The sequence below is a fragment of the Salmo salar genome, chromosome ssa07 (assembly GCF_905237065.1).
Source record: "Salmo salar chromosome ssa07, Ssal_v3.1, whole genome shotgun sequence".
NCBI classification, from domain to species: Eukaryota; Metazoa; Chordata; class Actinopteri; order Salmoniformes; family Salmonidae; genus Salmo; species Salmo salar.
The window spans coordinates 10,582,768-10,606,743 of NC_059448.1; the positions used below are offsets into that span (position 1 = coordinate 10,582,768).

Sequence of the window (23,976 nt, forward strand, 5' to 3'; positions counted from 1 at the left end):
ACACTAGACTAATGACATAACCCCTCACACTAGACTACTGTCATAACCACTCACACTAGACTACTGACATAATCCCCCACACTAGACTACTACATAACCCCTCACACTTGACTAATGACATAACCCCTCACACTAGACTACTGACATAACCCCTCACACTAGACTACTGACATAATCCCTCACACTAGGCTACTGACATAACCCCCCACACTAGACTACTGACATAACCCCTCACACTAGACTACTGACATAAGTCCTCACACTAGACTAATGACATAACCCCTCACACTAGACTACTGACATAATCCCTCACACTAGACTACTGACATAACCCCCCATACTAGACTACTGACATAACCCCTCACACTAGACTACTGACATAAGTCCTCACACTAGACTAATGACATAACCCCTCACACTAGACTACTTCATAACCCCTAACACTAGACTACTGACCTAACACCTCACACTAGACTACTACATAACCCCTCACACTAGACTACTGACATAACCCCTCATACTAGACAACTGCATAACCCCTCACACTACACTAATGACATAACCCCTCACACTAGACTACTGTCATAACCCCTCACACTAGACTAATGACATAACCCCTCACACTAGACTACTGACATAATCCCTCATACTAGACTAATGACATAACCCCTCACACTAGACTACTGACATAACCCCTCACACTAGACTACTGACATAAGTCCTCACACTAGACTAATGACATAACCCCTCACACTAGACTACTGACATAACCTCTCACACTAGACTACTGACATAACCCCTCACACTAGACTACAACATAACCCCTCACACTAGACTACTGACATAACCCCTCATACTAGACAACTGCATAACCCCTCACACTACACTAATGACATAAACCCTCACACTAGACTACTTCATAACCCCTAACACTAGACTACTGACCTAACACCTCACACTAGACTACTACATAACCCCTCACACTAGACTACTGACATAATGCTTCACACTAGACTACTACATAACCCCTCACACTAGTCCAATGACATAACCCCTCACACTAGACTAGTGTCATAACCCCTCACACTAGACTAATGACATAACCCCTCACACTAGACTACTGACATAATCCCTCACACTAGACTACTGACATAAACCCTCAAACTAAACTACTGACATAACCCCTCACACTAGACTACTGACATAACCCCTCACACTAGACTACTGACATAACCCCAAAAACTAGACTACTGACATAACCCCTCATCCTAGACTACTGACATAACCCCTCACACTAGACTTCTGACATAACCCCTCACACTAGACTATTGCATAACTCCTCACACTAGACTACTACATAACCCCTCACACTAGACTACTACATAACCCCTCACACTAGACTACTGACATAACCCCTCACACTAGACTACTGACATAACCCCTCACACTAGACTACAGACATAACCCCTCACACTAGACTACTGACATAACCCCTCATACTAGACTACTGCATAACCCCTCAAACTCCACTAAGGACATAAACCCTCACACTAGACTACTTCATAACCCCTCACACTAGACTATTGATCTAACACCTCACACTAGACTACTACATAACCCCTCACACTAGACTACTGACATAATGCTTCACACTAGACTACTACATAACCCCTCACACTAGACCAATGACATAACCCCTCACACTAGACTAATGACAAACCCCTCACACTAGACTACTGACATAATCCCTCATACTAGACTACTACATAACCCCTCACACTAGACTAATGACATAACCCCTCACACTAGACTACTGACATAACCCCTCACACTAGACTACTGACATAACCCCTCACACTAGACTACTGACATAACCCCTCACACTAGACTACTGACATAACTCCTCACACTAGACTACTGACATAACCCCTGACACTAGACTACTGACATAACCCCTCACACTAGACTACTGACCAAACCCCTCACCTAGACTACTGACATAACCCCTCACACTAGACTACAACATTACCCCTCACACTAGACTACTGACATAACCCCTCATACTAGACAACTGCATAACCCCTCACACTACACTAATGACATAAACCCTCACACGAGACTACTTCATAACCCCTAACACTAGACTACTGACCTAACACCTCACACTAGACCTCCACATAACCCCTCACACTAGACTACTGACATAATGTTTCACACTAGACTACTACATAACTCCTCACACTAGACCAATGACATAACCCCTCACACTAGACTACTGTCATAACCCCTCACACTAGACTAATGACATAACCCCTCACACTAGACTACTGACATAATCCCTCACACTAGACTACTACATAACCCCTCACACTAGACTACAGACATAACCCCTCACACTAGACTACTGACATAACCCCTCATACTAGACTACTGCATAACCCCTCAAACTACACTAATGACATAAACCCTCACACTAGACTACTTCATAACCCCTCACACTAGACTACTGACCTAACACCTCACACTAGACTACTACATAACCCCTCACACTAGACTACTGACATAATGCGTCACACTAGACTACTACATAACCCCTCACACTAGACCAATGACATAACCCCTCACACTAGACTAATGACATAACCCCTTTCACTAGACTACTGACATAATCCCTCACACTAGACTACTGACATAACCCCTCATACTAGACTACTGACATAACCCCTCACACTAGACTACAGACATAACCCCTCACACTAGACTACTGACATAACCCCTCATACTAAACTGCTGACATAACCCCTCACACTTGATTACTGACATAACCCCTCACACTAGACTACAGCATAACCCCTCACACTAGCCTACTACATAACCCCTCACATTGGTGCCACAAACGATAGAAGATGATGATGTGCCGGTTCAATGGAAAAAAGTTGCTGTTTTTGAATATTGATTAGAGATTGTCAAGGATGCACAGATATTCCAAAATGTGTGGAGTTTTTAGTTTAGATTATTTGTTTGCAATGGGTGATCTATGGGCTAAGAGAGGATCATCAGCTGTTTATTGATTGTGTGGTTTGAATAGCGTGAGAAGACAACATATTTGTCATGACTTCCGCCGAGGTTGGTCCCTCTCCTTGTTCGGGGGGCGTTCGGCGATTGACGTCACCGGCTTTCTAGCCACCTCCGATCCACTTTTCATTTTCCAGTGATTCTGTCTTTGTCTTACACACCTGGCTTCACTCAACCAATTTATTTTTTATTATTTAACCCTCTGTTCCCCATGTTGTGTTTGTCAGTGATTGTTTGTTGTAATCTGATGTCCTGCACCTGGCTACCTACACCAGCTACACACAGGACCCTTACAGAATCACCAACTGAAGAATGGAGTCAGCAGGAGCAGACGCCCTCCCTGTTGCAGTGGAAGAGCGCTTTCAGCAGCACGCGACCATGTTATAACATCTGGGCACTGCCATGGATCGCGTGCTGCAGAAAATGGATCGTTGGGAGAGAGGAGGAGGCTTTCCAGCACCTCCAACAGCTCCACTACAGCCGGTCCCACTGTCTACCCGTCCTTCACCCGGTCCCAGCGGGTTTCGACTCGCGCTCCCAAGGGAGTATGATGGGACGGCTGCCGGATGCCAGGTGTTTCTACTCCAGCTGGAGCTCTACCTGGCGACCGTCCACCTGGCTCCTTCGGGGCGTGAGAGCGTGTCCGCCCTCGTCTCCTGCCTCTGAGACAAAGCCCTGGAGTGGGCCAACATCGTATGGAGTGAGGGAGACGCGGCATTGGACCATTACGCAGAGTTCTCCCGCCGCTTTTGGGCAGTGTTCAACCTCCCGCCTGAGGGTTGAGCGGTAGGTGAATGTCTGTCCCACCTGAGGCAGGGGACGAGGAGTGCGCAGGATTTCACCTTGTACTTCCGGACCCTGGCCGCCAGCGCGGGATGGAACGACAGGGCCCTGATCGATCACTACTGGTGCAGTCTGCACGACGACGTCCGTCGTGAGTTGCCCTGCCAAGACACCACCCTCACATTGGACCAGCTGGTGGACCTGTCCATCCGCCTCTCATCTGTCATTGGTTGTTCTGACCTACCCCTCCTCTGTCATTGGGTTCTCTGCTCTCCCTCTCCTCTGTCATTGTGTTCTCTGCTCTCCATGTAGAACCCTTTCCACACAGGCTTCTACATGGAACCCAAAAGGGTTCTACCTGTGTTTAAAAGGGTTCTACGTGGAGCCATAAAGGGAAATTATTCAAAGGGTTGTCATATGGATACAGTCGAAGAACCCATTTGGAACCTTTTTTTCTGAATGTAGGATCCGCTCCCCAGTGTCCATGTAATTTCATTCATTATGTTCTGAAAGGCAAAACTGATCCTTGATCAGCACACCTAAAATGCTTGTGGTATTGTGTTGTAGTTACAGTATGTAGCTTGCTGGTCCCAGATCTGTTGTGCTGTCTGGCAACTCCTATGGTCGTTGTCATTTGTAGCTTGATAATAACCAAACTACACTGAACAAAAATATGAACATAAATATGAACAAATATATGAACGCAACACGTAAAGTTTTTGATCCCATGTTTCATGAGCTGAAATAAAAGATCCCAGAAATTCTTCATAAGCACAAAAAAGCTTATTTCGAATTTTTTTAAATTAATTTACAAACCTCATAGTGAGCATTTCTCCTTTGCCAAGATAAACCATCCACCTGACAGGTGTGGCATATCAAGAAGCTGACTAAACAGCATGATCATTACACAGGTCCACCTTGTGCTGGGGACAATAAAAGGCCACTCTAAAATGTGCAGTTTTGTCACACAACACAAGTTTTGAAGGAGCTTGCAATTGACATGCTCACGACAGGAAGGTCCACCAGTGATATTGCCAGATATTTCAATGTTAATTTCTCTACCATTAGCTGCCTCAACATCATTTTTGAGAATTAAGCAGTACGTCCAACTGGCCTCACAACCACAGACACCATGTATAGTGAAAATTCACCTTCCAACAGGACAACAACCTTAGGCAGACAGCCAAGACAACACAGGAGTGGCTTTAGGACAAGTCTCTGTATGTCCTTGAGTGGCCCAGCCAGATGGCAGACTTCAAACCGGTCGAACATCTCTGGAGAGACTTGAAATATTTGTGCAGCGACGCTTCCGTCCAACCTGACAGAGCTTTTAGAGGATCTGCAGAGAAGAATGGGAGAAACTCCCCAAATACAGGTGTGCCAAGCTTGTAGCATCATACCAAGAAGACTCAAGGCTGTAATCACTGCTAAGGGTGCTTCAACAAATTTCTGAGTAAAGGTTCTGAATGTAAATCTAATATTTCCATTTTAATTTGTAATACATTTGCAAAAAAACTGTTTTTGCTTTGTCATTATTTGGTATTGTGTGTAGATTGAGGAGGGGGAAAAAACGATTTAATCCATTTTAGTATAAGGCTGTAACTTAAATTTTTTTTGAAAAAGTTAAGGGGTCTGAATACTTTCCGAATGCACTGCAGACCATAATATAAAATATAATATAACCTTTCATCCAAAAGTGCTCAAGCATACGTTTTCCATATTGGCGGCCTCAGGGGAAACAAACCAACAATCCTGGTGTTGAAAGCACCATGCTCTACAAACTGAGCCACACAGCACCACAACACACATGAGACTTGGCAAGAGGCCACAAACAGATCTGAGACCAGGTTCATTACTGATGTCACATCATTGTGTGTTCCAGGAAATATCCTGGGTCTGGCTTGATGTGGTAAAGTTCCCCTCTGTCTAATTTGAGGAAGTGATGTAAAACGTAACTAAATCTCTGGTCAGCAGGACATGGTTCTAACTGGTACCAGTGTATCAGAGTCCTGAAGAGAGGAGTTGATTACACATTATGTCTAGATGTCTTTATCACTAAGGTAAAATGTGTCAAATAAACATTAAAATAATATTAAGTTGAAACTTGAAGAATCCCAACTCTAGACCTATACTGTCAATCTGCAACAAGTATTTATTTGATCATCAGAAAAGACATCTTCATTAACCAATAAAAAACATGCTGAGACTACGTTGGCTATGCAGTATGTAAACTATGGTCTAAATATATTTTCAATTAAAGAAAGTTACATTACAATTAGAAAAACACATTGATACTTACAGTGCTGTGAAAAAGTATCTGCCCCCTTTCTGATTTTCTCTATTTTTGCCAAATTTTTATAATTCAGTTTGGTTTTCATCAGACATAATGGGACCCATCTAGTCAAAAATGTTGTCTAAAGTTAACGAAAATGCACCTGGAAGCACATAGATGATCATCCAGACTCTTGGAAGAATGTTTTATGGACAGATGAGTCAAAAGTGAGTCAAAACTTTTTGGATGACATGGGTCCCATTATGCCTGGCGAAAACCAAACACTGCATTCCGCAGTAAAAACCCTATACCAACGGTCAAGCATGGTGGTGGCAGTGTGATGGTCTGAGGATGCTTTGCTGCCTCAGGACCTGGACGACTTGCCTTTATAAAAAGAACCATGAATTCTGCTCTGTATCAGATAATTCTACAGGGGAATGTCAGGCCATCTGTCTATGAGCTGATGCTGAATCGCAGGTGGGTCATGCAGCAAGACATTGATCCAAAACACACAATCAAGTCTACATGAAAATGATTAAAAAGCAACACATTTGAAGTTTTGTAATGACCTAGTTAAAATCCAGACCTAATAATCCCATTTGAGTTGTGGCAGGACTTGAAACGAGCAGTTCATGCTTAAAGACCCACAAATGTCCCTGAGTTTACTTTTTAACAAATGAACATTGGGTGTTAGATAACTTTGTTTGTGAAATCAATTAAATAAGTATGTAATTGTTGTTATTTGTTCACTCAGTTTCCATTCATCTAATATTCTGTTTTCTTTGAAGATCAGAAAACATTCAGCATCAAAAATATGTAAAAGTTGAGAAAATTAGGAAGGAGGCAAATACTTTTTCACAGCACTGTATATCAACATAACTACAGATAACTCATTTACAGACATGATGTGTGAAAAGTCTATCTTGAGAACACACCCTGTAATAAAACAACCAAGTCAAGAAAATTATCAATAAAACATATCATGATAAAACACTATTAATGTTTATAATTAAACAATTGACTTAATAAAATACATTTAATTAGGTTCAGAAAATACATCTCAGTACAGATTATTAATGTATATAGAAAGAGAAATGTTAGGTGAACATTTTACATAATTAGAGTTCTCTCTTTGTCATCTTCTTCATCTTCTTCTCCTCCTCTTCTTTATTAGGAGACCCCTCTTCCTCCTTGTGGAAGACCTTCCCATCAAGCTGCTTTTTCCACGTCACTTTGGTGTCTGCAGGTAACCCCTGCTCCTTCAGCTTGTTCCTTATCTGGAGAAACACAAACATACAGAAACCCACAATATTTCACTCTAATAGTCATTCTAAAGATCTAGAACTACCATTCCTTCCTGCTATACTGAGACATTATTCACTTCAAACCTTTGACTCTATGAGGAGATGATGCTATTATTTGTCCTATTTCACACACGTTCAAGTTTGTTTTAATATACATGTGTAAATTGGAAATGTATTTTGGCATACCCACTCTCCTTGACACACCCTCAGAGAGTTTGGTCACTGCAGGAGAGAATGTCATCCACAACAGACTAGGACCCAGGCCAGAGAGGAGGTCATCCACAACAGACTAGGACCCAGACCAGAGAGGAGGTCTGTACAGTTGGTATCATTGCTAAGTTGGTTCTTCATGAAAAAGGTGAAACTCACCTTTTTTAAAATTGCGTCCTGAACAGCAGGATCACTGAGGTTCAGATGTTGATCCTTTGGCGTCATCTTCATTCTCACCACCTGTCTGTTCAGTTGGGGTATCTCAGGGGTCTCCACAGCTGGCTCTACAAGATAATAAAATCCCCCAATGACAGTAGTGAATCATGGGGCAACATTAGAGTTCTCCTGTCATCATTATATCAGGTAGATCAGGAGGAGAATTTTGTAATATACCATAGCAGATGAAAGGAAAGTTGGTGCCACAGGGATAATTTATCCATTCAGAATAATAATACTCATTAGGATTAGAAGACACCAGAGTGCAGTTGTATCCCTGATATATTGTAGGATATCTTGACCACCAGTTTCTGAATGAGGAGTCACTCTGGTCTGACCATATCCAGGAGTCTAGAAACAGACCGATCCACACAGGAAGTCCCCTCAGTGATATCTTCTTCTCTATCTCTGTATTCTCAGTCTGGTTCCTCACACTGAGCAGGTCTGTGTGATGCTGTCTGCAGTAACTCTGAGCATCTATCCAGGTCTTGTTCTCCTGAATTAAGACGTATGTTAGGTTGGTGCCTTGTTTTCCTGCAAAAGTCAAATGTAATAATCAATACAACGATCCAATGAAACATAATCTTGTGATCATCTATATAGTACATGTTCTCATTGATTTAATAACAGATCAATAACTGATTAACAACTTAAAGCTATCATGAGTCTATGTTTCAACTCAATGGCAGCCCTAGCAATTAGAACATGCTTCATCATTAGTATGTAAAAACTCACCATCATAACAGATGAAGTGATGCTGGTCATCACAGGAGGCGTTGTTCCACAGCCCAGCTGTACTCATGAAAGCACAGTTACCATTTTGGGGTGTCCCAGTGTCCCAGTTTCTGAACTCAGTCTCCCCCTCTCTGTAGAAACGTCTGTCTGCCAGAGACCAGTGCCATTTCATGGAGTCTCCCTTCTTCAGTCCGATCCAGTACCATCCATAAATACTGACACTGGTAATCAGCCTGTTCAGGTCCTCCATGTCATCTACTGTAGCCAGATCAGTGTAATGTGCTCTGCAGTAACTCTGGGCATCAGTCCAGTTCATATTGTTGGTAATGAAGTGATACTGATGAAGACATGAGGAAGGTGTGTAGAACCCTGTTAAAAGAATAATGATTAATGAGGGACATTCTCTCCATCAACTTCTCACCCCCAACCACACGATCTATGTATCTGTGCACATGTTATACACCCAGGTGTGCAAACACACAGACACAAACTACATCCCTAAACACACACACACACCTAAAGCCATGAAGACACACACACCCAGCGTACAAGACCACACCTGTCCTGTGTGGGTATTCAGTGGGCAAGGTGGGCATGGGCTAGCCCACAGCAAGACCAAAGAAAGTCCACACCTTCCCAACAAGGGCTAGCCCAGTCAAAGCTCACACCTTCCCAACAAGGGCTAGCCCAGTCAAAGCTCACACCTTCCCAACAAGGGCCAGCCCGGTCAAAGCTCACACCTTCCCAACAAGGACTAGCCCAGTCAAAGTTCAGCAGCAACATCTATGTGAATGACAGCAGCAACTATGGTTGTCTTTAAGGTGTAATGTAACACATTAGATAAATAAGGGTGTTTAAGCACTTGGTCCCTTTCAGATCATTTTTGTGAACTCAGTGTGGTTCGCACAATTTTGTGTACAGTGTGAACACTCCAAAGGAATTCAGAACCCTCAAGAGAGCCCGGACGCAAACCAAACTGATGTGGTCTGAGTTTGGTTTGCTGAAATTCCGCGTCCGGTTTCACTTTTTTAGGGAAATGTGAACACAAAGATCCCCAGGTTGGCTTGTCATTATTCCTGCACCACACGCTAGTCTACTGACATAACCCCTCACACTTGACTACTGACATAACCCCTCACACTGGACTACTACATAACCCCTCACACTAGACTACCAACATAACCCCTCACACTAGACTACTGACAAAACCCCTCACACTAGTCTACTGACATAACCCCTCACACTAGACTACTGACATAACCCCTCACACTAGACTACTACATAACCCCTCACACTAGACTACTGACATAACCCCTCATACTAGACTACTACATAACCCTCACACTAGACTACTGTCATAACCCCTCACACTAGACTCCTGACATAAGCCCTCACACTGGACTACTACATAACCCCTCACACTAGACTACCAACATAACCCCTCACACTAGACTACTGACAAAACCCCTCACACTAGTCTACTGACATAACCCCTCACACTAGACTACTGACATAACCCCTCATACTAGACTACTACATAACCCTCAAACTAGACTACTGTCATAACCCCTCACACTAGACTCCTGACATAAGCCCTCACACTAGACTACTGACATAACCCCTCACAAAAGACTACTACATAACCCCTCACACTAGACTATTGCAACACTGTTCCTCCTGACATGAAACCTCACACTAGACTACTACATAACCACTCACACTAGACTACTGACATAACCCCTCACACTAGACTACCACATAACCCCTCACACAAGACTACTGACATAACCCCTCACACTAGACTACTGAAACAACCACTCACACTAGACTCCTGACATAACATCTCACACTAGACTACTGACATAACCCCTCACACTAGACTACTGACATAACCCCTAACACTAGACTACTGCAACACTGTTTCCCTTGTCATAACCCCTCACACTAGACTCCTGACATAACCCCTCACACTAGACTCCTGACATAACCCCTCACACTAGACTACTGTCATAACCCCTCACACTAGACTACAGACATAACACCTCACACTAGACAACTGACATAACCCCTCACACTAGGCTACTGCAACACTGTTTCCCTTGTCATAACCCATCACACTAGACTACTGACATAACCCCTCACACTAGACTACTGACATAACCCCTGACACTAGACTACTGACATAACCCCTCACACAAGACTACTGACATAACCCCTCACACTAGACTACTGACATAACCCCTGACACTGGACTACTGACATAACCCCTCACACTAGACTACTACATAACCCCTCACACTAGACTACTACGTAACCCCTCACACTAGCCTACTACATAACTCCTCACACTATCCTACTACATATCCCCTCACATTGGTGCCACAAACAATAGAAGATTATGATGTGCAGGTTCACAGGGAAAAAGTTGCTGTTTTTGAATATTGATTAGAGATTGTCAAGGATGCACAGATATTCCAAAATGTGTGGAGTTTTTAGTTCAGATTATTTGTTTGCAATGTGTGATCTATGGGCTAAGAGAGGATCATCAGCTGTTTATTGATTGTTGGGTTTGAATAGCGTGAGATGACAACCTATTTGTCATGACTTCCGCCGATTTTGCCACTGCCGATCCACTTTTCATTTTCCATTTGTTCTGTCTTTGTCTTACACACCTGGTTTCAATCAACCAATTTCTTGTTTATTATTTAACCCTCTGTTCCCCATGTTGTGTTTGTTGGTGACTGTTTGTGTTAATTCGGTCCATCTTTGTGGGCTCGGTATGTTCCTTTGTATATTTGTCTTTTTGAGTAAAAGAACGTTGATTACTCATATCTGCTGTCCTGCACCTGGCTACCTACACCAGCTACACACAGGACCCTTACAGAATCACCGACCGAAGAATTAAGTCAGCAGGAGCGGAGCAGTGGAGGAGCACGATCAGCAGCACGCGACCATGTTACAATGTCTGGGCACTGCCATGGATCGCATGCTGCAGACGATGGATCGTTGGGAGAGAGGAGGAGACTTTCCAGCACCTCCACCAGCTCCACTACAGCCGGTCTCACTGTCCACCCCTCCTTCACCTGGTCCCAGCGGGACGGCTGCCGGATGCCAGGTGTTTCTACTCCAGCTGGAGCTGTACCTGGCGACCAAGCACCCGGCTCCTTCGGGGTGTGAGAGCGTGTCCGCCCTCGTCTCCTGCCTCTTAGGCAAAGCCCTGGAGTGGGCCATCGGGAGTTGGCCTGCCAAGACACCACCCTCACATTGGACCAGCTGGTGGACCTGTCCATGCGGCTGGACAACCTGCTGATTGCCCGCGGACGTCCGGACTAGGGCGTGTCAGTTCCATCCCCCAGCACCTCCGCTCCGACGCCCATGGAGCTGGGAGGTGCTGCACTTAGGGCGACCAGAGGAGGGGCCATTCCCTGCACCATCTGTGGCCGCAGAGGGCACACTGCTGGTCGGTGCTGGGGGGGTTCCTCAGGGAATCGAGGAAACAGGCAGGGCACTGTCGTGGCACCCCAGGTGAGGTGGCACCAGGCTCACCCAGAGCCCCTGTTGCTCACATGTATGTGTTTATTTCATTTCCTGAGTTTTCCCCGTATTCCCAGCATAAAGAGCTAGTAGATTCAGGCGCAGCTGGGAATTTAATTGACCAATCATTTGCCCAAAGTTTAGGCATTCCCCTTGTTCCTGTGGATATGACCTTCCCTGTGCATGCCCTAGATAGTCGACCATTAGGGTCAGGGCTGATTAGGGAGGCCACCGCTCCACTAGACATGGTTACACAGGATGGTCATAAGCAGAGAATCAGTCTCTTCCTTATTGCTGGGCTTACCCTGTTTGGCCTGTCATAACCCCACTCTTTCGTGGCAACAGAGGACTCTCAATGGGTGGTCATGAGAGTGCTCAGAGAGGTATGTGGGGATTTCCATCGGTGCGACTACGGTGGAAAGTCCAGACCAGGTCTCCACCGTGCGCATCCCCTCAGAATATGGCGATTTGGCTCTCGCCTTCTGTAAGAAGAGGCTGACTAAATTACCACCTCATCGACGGGGGGATTGTGTTATAAATCTCCAGGTAGATGCAGCACTTTCCAGGAGTCACGTGTATCCTCTGTCACAGGAGGAGACGGTGGCTATGGAAACATGCGTCTCCGAAACCCTGGGGCAGGGATACATTCGGCCCTCCACTACACCTGCCTCCTCGAGTTTCTTTTTTGTGAAGAAGAAGGATCGGGTCTGCGCCCATGTATTGACTATCAAGGTATCAATCAGATCACTCTGAGGTATAGCTACCCACTGCCTCTCATTGCCAGTTCGATCGAGTCAATGCACGGGGCGTGCTTCTTCACAAAATTGGATCTCAGGAGCGCTTACAACCTGGTGCGTATCCGGGAGGGGGACGAGTGGAAGACGGCATTTAGTACCACCTCGGGGGACTATGAGTACCTCGACATGCCGTACGGGTTGATGAATGCTCCATCAGTCTTCCAGGCCTTTGTTGACGAGATTTTCCAGGACCTGCACGGGCAGGGGGTAGTGGTGTATATCGACGACATTCTGATATACTCCGCTACACGCACCAAGCACGTGTCCTGGTGCGCAGGGTGCTTTGTCGACTGTTGGAGCATGACCTGTACGTCAAGGCTGAGAAATGTCTGTTCTTCCAACAGTCCGTCTCCTTCCTAGGGTACCGCATTTCCACGTCAGGGGTGGAGATGGAGAGTGACCGCATTTCAGCCGTGCATAATTGGCCGACTCCCTCCACGGTAAAGGAAGTGCAGTGGTTTGTAGGGTTTGCCAACTATTACCGGAGGTTTATCCGTGGTTTTGGTCAGGTAGCAGCTCCCATTACCTCACTGCTGAAGGGGGGACCAGTGCGGCTGCAGTGGTTTGGCTGAGGCGAACAGGGCTTTTGCTAACCTGAAGGCTCTGTTTACCTCGGCTCCCATGCTGGCTCATCCGGATCCCTCTTTGGCGTTCATAGTGGAGGTGGATGCGTCCAAGGCTGGGATAGGAGCCGTGCTCTCTCAGCGCTCGGGCACGACACCAAACATTGAGCGGCCGTTACGCACAGAGCCCACTCCCCCCCAGTGTCCAGCTGGGTGCCTGTACGTTCCGTCTGCTGTCCGCGACCGTTTGATCTATTGGGCCCATACGTCACCCTCCTCTGGTCATCCTGGCATCGGTCGGACAGTGCGTTGCCTTATTGGGAAGTACTGGTGGCCCACCTTGGCCAAGGACGTGAGGGTTTATGTTTCCTCCTGCTCGGTGTTTGCCCAGTGCAAGGCTCCCAGGCACCTGCCCAGAGGGAAATTACAACCCCTACCTGTTCCACAATGGCCATGGTCGCACCTGTCGGTGGACTTCCTGACGGATCTTTCTCCCTCACAGGGCAACACCACGATCCTGGTCGTTGTGTATCAGTTTTCTAAGTCCCGCCGTCTCCTCCCTTTGCCCGGTCTCCCTACGGCCCTTCAGACTGCGGAGGCCCAGTTCACACACGTCTTCCGGCACTACGGGGTGCCTGAGGACATAGTTTCTGATCGGGTTCCCTAGTTCACGTCCAGGGTCTGGAGAGCGTTCATGGAACGTCTGGGGGTCTCGGTCAGCCTCACCTCAGGTTTTCACCCCGAGAGTAACGGACAGGTGGAGAGAGTAAACCAGGATGTGGGTAGGTCTCTGCGGTCATATTGCCAGGACCGGCTGGCGGAGTGGGCGGCGTTCATGGCCTGGGCAGAGATGGTCCAAAACTCACTCCGCCACTCCTCCACTAACCTCTCTCCTTTCCAGTGCGTAATGGGGTATCAGCCAATCCTGGCACCTTGGCATTAGAGCCAGATCGAAGAACCTGCGGTGGACGAATGGTTTAAGCGCTCGGAGGAGACCTGGGACGCCGCCCATGTGCACCTACAATGGGCCGTGAGGCGGCAAAAAGCGAGCGCCGACCGCCACCGCAGCGAGGCTCCGGTGGTCTGGCTCTCGACCCGAAACCTGCCCCTCCGCCTACCCTGCCGGAAGCTGGGTCCGCGGTTTGTGGGGCCATTTAAAGACCTGAGGAGACTGAACATGGTATTGTCATGACGTTGGCCTCTTTGGGTACAGGAAGGACAGTTGACCCCCTCCCCTTTGTACCATTCCCCAACCTACCTTCCCCCCAACCCAGGCCCTGTGTGAAAGGGTTGTAAAAACCCTAAGAGGAGAATCTCCTACCACATGTTTCATAGAGAGACAAAGGAAATTCTTCCAACTCATAGAATTGGAGAACCGAGCGACATTTGTGTTCTGGAGAAGGTATGGAAGATTGGTGAAGAATCCAGCTACGAATTGGTCCGCTTGGTACAATTTTGTGATACTCTGAAGAGACAATATAGCCATATTAACCATAAAACTGTTTATATAATGGCCTCAGCTTGAGACTTGCATCATAATGGTTGTATAGAATGTATTAATAAGGATAAAGCTTTTGTAATACATTGAGATGCTATGTACTGATGTAATGTGATAGAATTGTATTTCTGTAACCAAGTCTAACTCAGTCATAGGCACGCCTCCAGGGACACATACAGGACCAGGCATCATTTGACAAGCCTGTTCAAGGGTCACTATAAAACCCACCCTGATTTACATTTCTTTAGACCAGGCCTCCACTCCATGGCCAATAGGTTTTACCATCCAATTCCTCTACTGAAAGTGAACTATACCACGTGGTTAACTTTTACTATTGATACCGACAGAATAAGAACAAGTCTTTGATATTAATTATTAGTCTGCAGCTAAGTAAATTATATCATCGAACGCGAAGACCAACGAAACATCCATTCTATGACGACATTAATGAATTTCGCTTTGAAAGGTCCATTCTAACCGAGAGAGAGAGAGAGAGAGAGACAAAACTCTCCACCGAACGACGCTCCAACAAAGAACGACGACACATGAGCGTAAATATATATTGATTGCAATTGTTCCCGAATGAGCGAGCCTTCAATTGTCAATTGTTAATATTAATGAACTCTGTGTACCTTCTCAGCTGACCGTTTATGACCCATTGTCTAACAGACCAGCCATGCCTGTTAGCCATTAGCGCGCATTACTATACCAATCCTTTGTGACGATAATTACTGATTGTATGTTTTCTGTTAATTACTTAGTGTAGTAAATAAATGATTTTAAGACAATTGATGTATGGATGATTTTAGTAAAGACTGGGTTCGTGCAGATACAACAATTTACGACGTTTGGAATGAGACTGGACTCGAGGTAAAATACACCATTTAAACCAGAAGATAATTGGCCTATATTATAGTATAGGAAAGTAACGTTAGGAAAATTATAACTTTGTAACCTGAATATTCTCCTTGGTGCCCCGATCTCCTAGTTAATTACAATTAAACGATTAATCAGTTTAATCGCGTGATAATAATTACAGGGAGTTAATTGATAAACATGTCTTCAGTTTAATGGTAACCCAAAGACACGACAGTATGCTACAGGTTACAGCTTCCCCCAGATTATTGTATTAATCCCCCGTTCCATGTGTCTCTCATCAGGCCGGTGGTGGCTGGTCCACTCCATGAAGCTGAGGTGCGGGAGGTTCCTCCGCCCCCTCTGGACATCGAGGAGGCCCCGGCGTATGCTGTTCAAGCCATCCTGGACTCGAGGTGTCGGGAGAGGGGCCTTCAGTACCTCGTGGAGCGGGATGGGTACGGTCCGGAGGAGAGATGCTGGATGCCGGTGGAGGGCGTCCTGGACCCTTCGTTGCTACGGGATTTCCATCGTCTCCATCCGGATGACCCTGCGCTTCGTCCTCCGGGTCGTCCCCGAGGTCGGTGTCGGCGCGCTGCTGGAGCCGCGCGTCAAGGGGGGGTACTGTCACAACTTCCGCCGAGGACGGTCCCTCTCCTTGTTCGGGTGGCGTTCGGCGTTCGACGTCACCGGCTTTCCAGCCACCGCCGATCCACTTTTCATTTTCCATTCGTTCTGTCTTTGTCTTTGTCTTACACACCTGGCTTCACCCAACCAATTAATTGTTTATTATTTTAACCCTCTGTTCCCCATGTTGTGTTTGTTGGTGATTGTTTGTTGTATTTCGGTCCGTCTTTGTGGGGTCGGTTTGTTCCTTTGTATATTTGTCTGCTATCCTGCGCCTGACACTCTACACCAGCTACACACAGGACCCTCACACTATTTGGTGACATCACACCATAGGGTACAACATCTCTTCCAGCTCTTAATGGGACAAGCTCTTAAAAGGACAGTACACTAGCTTGGGTGTACAATTTTCAAATAAACCCTTATTTATTCTGCAGTTATTTTCCAGTTATTCTATTGCTATGTATACTGTTAGCAATGAAATGTACAGTACATGTTAATATTATCTTCTGATTACAATTATTATGTCTGTATCTACTATCTTCCAAAATGTAAGTCTGTTTATCTAGCTGTCTGATGACACATTCTGATTGAATGGTTGTCCTGCATTTTGTAAAAACGCAGGGTGCATTGAGTGAATGTTAGAAAAAGATCTTGATTCCTTTCTAAACATAGAAGTGTGAGTGCAAAGAGGACTCGGTCCACAAAATAGGTGAAGTGAACTAGCAAATGAGTTGAGTCCTCATTCAAATCCAGGGGCAGAGTGAATACAAAGAGAACTGAGTTATGTTGCTCTCTTTTACACCAGTTCACTTTAAACAGGACTGAGATCAGCCATTTTAAACAGGACCATATTTGTTTTATCTTTACTTAACTACGCAAGCCAGTTAAGAACAATTTCATTTTTACAATGATGGCCTAGGAACAGTGGGTTAACTACCAGGGGCAGAACGACAGATTTTTACCTTGTCAGCTCGGGGATTCAGTCCGCCAACCTTTTGGCTCCTGGCCCAACGCTCTAACCACTAGGCTACCTGCCACCCACAAATATGTGAAAACACCGAACAGAAATTAGGGCTCATAAATATTGCAATTTACTCATTACTTTAGCAATACTTCATTTAACTTGTGCTAAATAAATGATATATAAATAAATACCTGTACATAAGAGATATAACTGATATTTGCCATAAGGTGGTATTCGAGATAATTTTGGTGACCAAATGGCCCAATACGGACAGCCGATCCAAGAAGTCAGTTTATTACAGGAACAGTGAAGGCTGTCCTCATCAGATATGAGCTGCCAGCACTGGGACAATGTCTTGGGGATAATATGGAGCCAATTAGCAAGGACGTATTGCTGAGACACACACACAGTAAACTGACCTGTGATTAGCAGGGTGAGATACCACAACGTTTCCATCACTGTGAAATTTAAAGGATATATGATTAAAATGAATGCACTTCAAGGTTGCAACACTTTACCAATGCAAACTGTCTTTCTCCTTCTTTACTGATATGACGTGACAGGACAGGTGAAGATAAGGCTCCCCACATAGAGGGTTATCACCTGTTCAGAGACAGGAACAATCAGTGATTGTTAGGTTAGGTTTCTAAAGTATTGGAAGTGGGTAGTGGTGAAAAACCTCAACATAACGTTTCCAGAGGGTTAGAACACATGGTTGATTATTCTACACTGGAATCTTCAAAACTGGGAATAAAAAAACTCTTATAAATATAATAAACATTTCTCTACATAAAAATACGTATGAAATATGTATGAAATATGAAATATCTACAATCCAAAATGGCCTCACCTGTTGTTTGAAGAAAACTCTCTTACTCTCGCTCTCTCTCTCTCTCTCTCTCTCTGTCTCTCTCTGTCTGTCTCTCTATCTCTCTCTCTCTATCTAACTCTCTCCCCTTTCTGTCTTTCTGTCTCTCCTACTGTGTGTCTGTCATCCCATGTTTGTCCCTATTTAAACCTTATACTGCTCCTCATTTGCTTGAATTTGTTATTCATCTCAAAACAAATAAAACTTTGACCTGACATTCATCCCACTGGATAAGGGATTGGACAGAGCCAGAGAAGGAAACAGTTAGAGAGGCTAAACAGAACATGTTCATATGATGGTTCTGTTGATCCAAAGGAGATAACACACTCCCCTAGACAGACATATTGCCCAGAAATTGACTCATTGTACCAAAAAGGACCCAACTCCTAAAAATCAAAGGGTTGTGTAATTTCTAGAATTGTTCAGGTCAGTGAGTGAGGCCTGAATTGAGAGTAATACAAGGTATCAATAGAGTTCCACAAGGACGATGGCCCAAGTTGACGCCAATGCTTCCCACAGTTGTGTCAAGTTGGCTGGTAGTGGATCTCTACTCCAAACAGCTCGTTCCATCTCATCCCTCATTATCAGTTGGATTGATATCTGCTGACTGGTGAATGACTGGTAACTGTCATGGAGAGAGCAGGTGGTCCTGATGTTTTGTCCTCTCAGTGTCTAGATAAAAACCTCCAGCATTGGGTTTTCTGACCTCCCTCTCCTCTGTCGTTGGGTTACCTGACTCCCCTCTCCTCTGTCATTGGGTTCTCTGCTCTCCCTCTCCTCTGTCATTGGGTTCTCTGCTCTCCCTCTCCTCTGTCATTGGGTTCTCTGACCTCGCTCTCCTCTGTCATTGGGTTCTCTGACTTCCATCTCCTCTGTCATTGGGTTCTCTGACTTCCATCTCCTCTGTCATTGGGTTCTCTGACCTCCCTCTCCTCTGTCATTAGGTTCTCTGCCCTCCTTCTCCTCTGTCATTGGGTTCTCTAACCTCACTCTCCTCTGTCATTGGGTGTTCTGCCATCTCTCTCTCCTCTGTCATTGACAGTAAATTAATTCAAAACTTCAGTCTTTTTCAAATGCAAACCATTGGTCAGCAGGTCATGGTTACAGTTGACACCTGTTTGGTGGTTGTGATGGGTCTTAATGACTAACATATAAATGAAATATGAACCATATATAACAAACACACCATACAACATTTTAAACCTTTATTTGGTCATAATAAATGTCTGTTTTAATTAATATAAAAACTTGTTGATAAATGAGAGATTATTTCTTGAAATCTAAATTAACATCCAATACAGAAATACAGAGCTGTTGAAATGGTTATCTGACATGAGATCTGTGCTTGCAACTGGGACTTTCACCTGAGGCATTCATGTCAATGCACATAAATTCCAGTGAGCAGATCTCAAGTCTGAATAGTGTCTATAATGACTGAGGATAAAGAGCATCTCTCACTATCACACATCATGTTATTTATTAACGTTCCAAATGAACCATCAAGTCTACAGTTGAAGAAAAACTAGGTTCTAATATATAAACTAACAAAAGAAATTCAAACACTGAACAATTTTAAAGATTTGTAACTTAAGATCACATCCTATGATAAAACAATACTAATACACAATTAAACTAAATTCAGAAATGATAAAAACAATAATAATAAATGATTAAACAATATTAATGAATGATTTAACAATATTAATAAATGATAAAACAATAGTATATATGAAAAAACAATATACATCTGGACCAGTACAGATTATTAATGTAAATAAAAAGATACATGCAAGGAGAACATTTAACATAATTAGAGTTCTCTCTTTGTCATCATTCTCTTCATCTTCTTCTCCTCCTCTTCTTTATTGGGAGACCCATCTTCCTCCTTGTGGAAGACCTTCCCATCAGGCTGCTTTTTCCACATCACTTTGGTGTCTGCAGGTAACCCCTGATCCTTTAGCTTGTTCCTTATCTGGAGAAACACACATATACAGAAACCCACAATATTTCACTCTGTAATAGTCATTCTGAAGATCTACAACTACCATTTCTTCCTGCTATACTGAGACATTCTTCACTTCAACCCTTTGACTCTATGAGGAGATGAGGCTTATATTTGTCCTGTTTCTGTATGGACAGACGCTGGAGTCGAGAAGCAGGTACCGGGAGTCAACATTTAATTAGGAACAAACATGGAACAAGACAGGAACAGCGTCAGCACACTGGTATACAAAGACAGACGACAATCAATGCTGAGAGCAGGGGAACAGAGCAGGGGAACAGACAGATATAGGGGAGATGACAGATGTGATTGAGTCCAGGTGAGTCCAATAATCACTGATTGCTCGTGATGGGGGAAGGCAGGTGTGCGGAATGATGGTGGCAGGAGTGCGTAATGTTGGGGATACTAGCGCCCTCGAGCACCAGGGGGAAAGAGCAGGAGCAGTTGTAACAATTTAACACATGGACAAATGTGTTTTTCAATATCCCACTCTCCCTGAGACACCTTCTGAGAGTGGGGTCACAGCCAGGAGAAAAAGTAATCCACAACGGACTAGAACCCAGACCAGAGAGGTCATCCACAACAGACTAGAACCCAGATCAGAGAGGAGGTCAGCCACAACAGACTAGAACCCAGATCAGAGAGGAGGTCAGCCACAACAGACTAGAACCAAGACCAGAGAGGAGGTCATCCACAAAATACATTTATCCAGACCAGAAAAGAGGTCTGTACAGTTTGTATCATTAATGAGTTGGTTCTTCATGAACAGGGGGAAACTGACCTCTTTTAAGATGGCGTCCTGAACAGCAAGATCTCTGATGTTCAGATATTGATCCTTTGGTGTCATCTTCACTCTCACCACCTGTCTCTTCAGTTGAGGTTTCTCAGGGGTCGGGGAGGCAGTCTGGTGTATAATCGGGGGGGGTAGTCGTGGTCGTGGGCAGGGGGGTAGTCGTGGTTGTGGGCAGGGGGTAGTCGTGGTTTTGGGCAGGGGGGTAGTCGTGGTCATGGGCAGGGGGGTAGTTGTGGTTGTGGGCAGGGGGGTAGTCGTGGTTGTGGGCAGGGGGGTAGTTGTGGTTGTGGGCAGGGGGGTAGTTGTGGTTGTGGGCAGGGGGTAGTCGTGGTTGTGGGCAGGGGGGTAGTTGTGGGCAGGGGGGGTAGTCGTGGTCGTGGGCAGGGGGGTAGTCGTGGTGGTGGGCAGGGGGTAGTCGTGGTTGTGGGCAGGGGGGTAGTCGTGGTCATGGGCAGGGGGGTAGTCGTGGTCATGGGCAGGGGGGTAGTCGTGGTTGTGGGCAGGGGGGTAGTTGTGGGCAGGGGGGTAGTCGTTGTTGTGGGTGTGGGCAGGGGGGCAGTTGTGGTCTCCACAGCTATGCCAAGAAGATAATAAAATCCCACAATGACAGTAGTGAATCATGGAGGCAACATTAGAGTTCTCCTGTCATCATTATATCAGGTTGATTAGATGGAGAATTCGGTAACTTACCATAGCAGATGAAAGGAAAGGTGTTCTCACAGGGATAATTTCTCAATTTAGCATGGTAAGGAGAAGAAGGATTAGAATGCACCATAGTGCAGTTGTATCTCTGTTCTGTTGAAAGCCATCCTGGCCACCAGTTTCTGAATGTGGAGTCACTCTGGTCTGACCATATCCAGGAGTCTAGAAACAGACCGATCCACACAGGAAGTCCCCTCAGTGATATCTTCTGATCTATCTCTGTGTTCTCAGTCTGGTTCCTCACACTGACCAGGTCTGTGTGATGCTGTCTGCAGTAACTCTGAGCATCTATCCAGGTCTTGTTTTCCTGAATTAAGACGTATGTTAGGTTGGTGTCTTGTTTTCCTGCAAAAGTCAAATTTAATAATCAATACAAATATCCAGTGAAATATCATCTACTGATCATCTATAGTACATGTTGTCATTGATTTGATAACAGATCAATAACTGAATGTCAACTTACCTCTAACATTAGTCTGTTTCAACTCAATGGCAGCCCCAGCACTTAGAACAGGCTTCATCATTAGTATGTAAACACTCACCATCATAACAGATGAAGTGATGCTGGTCATCACAGGAGGTGTTGTTCCACAGCCCAGCTGTACTCATAAAAGCACAGTTGCAATTTTGGGGTGTCCCAGTGTCCCAGTTTCTGAACTCAGTCTCCCCCTCTCTGTAGAAACGTCTGTCTGACAGGGACCAGTGCCACTTCATTGAGTCTCCCTTCTTCAGTCCGATCCAGTACCATAATTTATAATCATTGACACTGGTAATCAGCCTGTTCAGGTCCTCCATGTCATCTACTGTAGCCAGATCAGTGTAGTGTTCTCTGCAGTAACTCTGGGCATCAGTCCAGGTCATAGAGTTGGTAATGGAGTGATACTGATGAAGACATGAGGAAGGTGTGTAGAAACCTGTGAAGAGAATAATGATTCATGACAGACATTTTATACAGCAACTGTTCACCCCCAACCACACTCATCTATGCACCTTTGTACTTTGTTCACCAAATTGTGCAACCAAACACATACGTACACACACACACACACACACACACACACACACACACACACACACACACACACACACACACACACACACACACACACACATCTTGAACTGACCTGAGATTAGGAGGGTGAGGTACAAAGAAGCTTCCATCAGTGTGAAATTCAAAGGAAATATGATTAAAGTATTGAACAGAGACTCCTACACTCAGTTTAGAGTTGTGTTCCAAGAGGTTTGAAAATGTACCATTACATCTGAAATGTAACCAGAATGATTGGAAAAGAAACTGGGTTACATACATTTCTCTACATTAATGCTAAAATTATTATACATTTTATAAATGGCCTCACCTGTTGTTTGTAGGAAACTCTGTCTCGCTCCATCTATCTTGCTCTCTCCAGCTCTCTCTCCTTCTGTGTGTCTGTCCCCCCCTGCTTGGCCCTAAATACATCTTAAACTGATACCCATTGATTTGAATTTGTTTTTCATATTCTTTGTTTCCAAAAAGGAGTATGCAAAAAGGAGTAGACATTCTCATCAAGTTATTATCTTACTCAAACAAACAGGTGGCACGTAACATATATCACTATGGCAACAGGGTTGGACAAAGCCAGAGACACCAGCTGAGCATTTTGTGAAAGTTTAGAAACAGTTTTTTTGAAGGAAAAATTCATGAAAATAAATGTATTCTAATTATTCACAGTACCAACTGAACCTGGTTCGTCAGCTCACCTCAAAACTGTCTTATCCCACTGAGCCATGGCACAAGCTCGGATCGTCACCAGTTACCATAGCCACAGTCATAAACCCTACCAATTTCTATCATTTCTCTTATTAAAATCTGATTTTAACCCTAACCTTAACCACACTGCCAACCTTATGCCTAACCTTAACCTTAAACAAGGCAACAGTAAACATGTCGTCCCCCCTTTGGGCCCATTGAGATATCACTTGACTAACCCATTTCATTTAATTACTACAGCTCTGGCCTCGTGACAATCAGTGTACTTTTTTAAATGCCAGATCTCTTTGGCAAGATGCATCATTCACCCAAGTTTTGTCAAAGCCATTACTGTCTGAGATATCGCGTGTGACTAACGTACAAACGGACGGACCGACGGAGACAGATCCACGTTCCCTCCTCGATTTCATCATGTGGGAGTGGGA

At 44.8% G+C, this 23,976-nt stretch overlaps 2 protein-coding genes and 1 long non-coding RNA gene across 4 annotated transcripts; all 3 read right to left on the reverse strand.

The window, feature by feature from the left end:
- Positions 1-5,992: 5,992 nt before the first annotated feature.
- Positions 5,993-18,427, reverse strand: LOC106591080 (putative C-type lectin domain family 20 member A). 2 transcript variants are annotated; one of them, XM_045721482.1, is made up of 7 exons: positions 18,287-18,407; positions 17,856-17,894; positions 17,435-17,503; positions 8,596-8,964; positions 8,038-8,394; positions 7,804-7,928; positions 5,993-7,407 (listed from the first exon to the last, which is right to left on the reverse strand). In XM_045721482.1, the coding sequence occupies exons 4-7, from the start codon at positions 8,909-8,911 to the stop codon at positions 7,249-7,251; spliced, it is 957 nt and encodes a 318-aa protein (XP_045577438.1). In that variant the 5' UTR covers positions 8,912-8,964; positions 17,435-17,503; positions 17,856-17,894; positions 18,287-18,407; the 3' UTR covers positions 5,993-7,248. The 2 variants fall into 2 exon arrangements, with proteins under 2 accessions (XP_045577438.1, XP_014037748.2); XM_014182273.2 differs by lacking the exon at positions 17,435-17,503 and having other exon boundaries at positions 18,287-18,427.
- A 1,068-nt stretch (positions 18,428-19,495) lies between these two features.
- On the reverse strand, positions 19,496-21,299 carry LOC123743733 (uncharacterized). The gene is made up of 2 exons (XR_006770562.1): positions 21,088-21,299; positions 19,496-20,276 (listed from the first exon to the last, which is right to left on the reverse strand). It is a non-coding gene; the product is annotated as an uncharacterized lncRNA (long non-coding RNA).
- A 12-nt stretch (positions 21,300-21,311) lies between these two features.
- Positions 21,312-23,249, reverse strand: LOC106591081 (putative C-type lectin domain family 20 member A). Its single transcript, XM_014182274.2, has 5 exons — positions 23,160-23,249; positions 22,926-23,063; positions 22,344-22,715; positions 21,790-22,146; positions 21,312-21,673 (listed from the first exon to the last, which is right to left on the reverse strand). Exons 2-5 carry the CDS (start codon positions 22,960-22,962, stop codon positions 21,312-21,314), a joined length of 1,128 nt encoding a protein of 375 aa, XP_014037749.2. The 5' UTR covers positions 22,963-23,063; positions 23,160-23,249.
- Between the last annotated feature and the right edge of the window lie 727 nt (positions 23,250-23,976).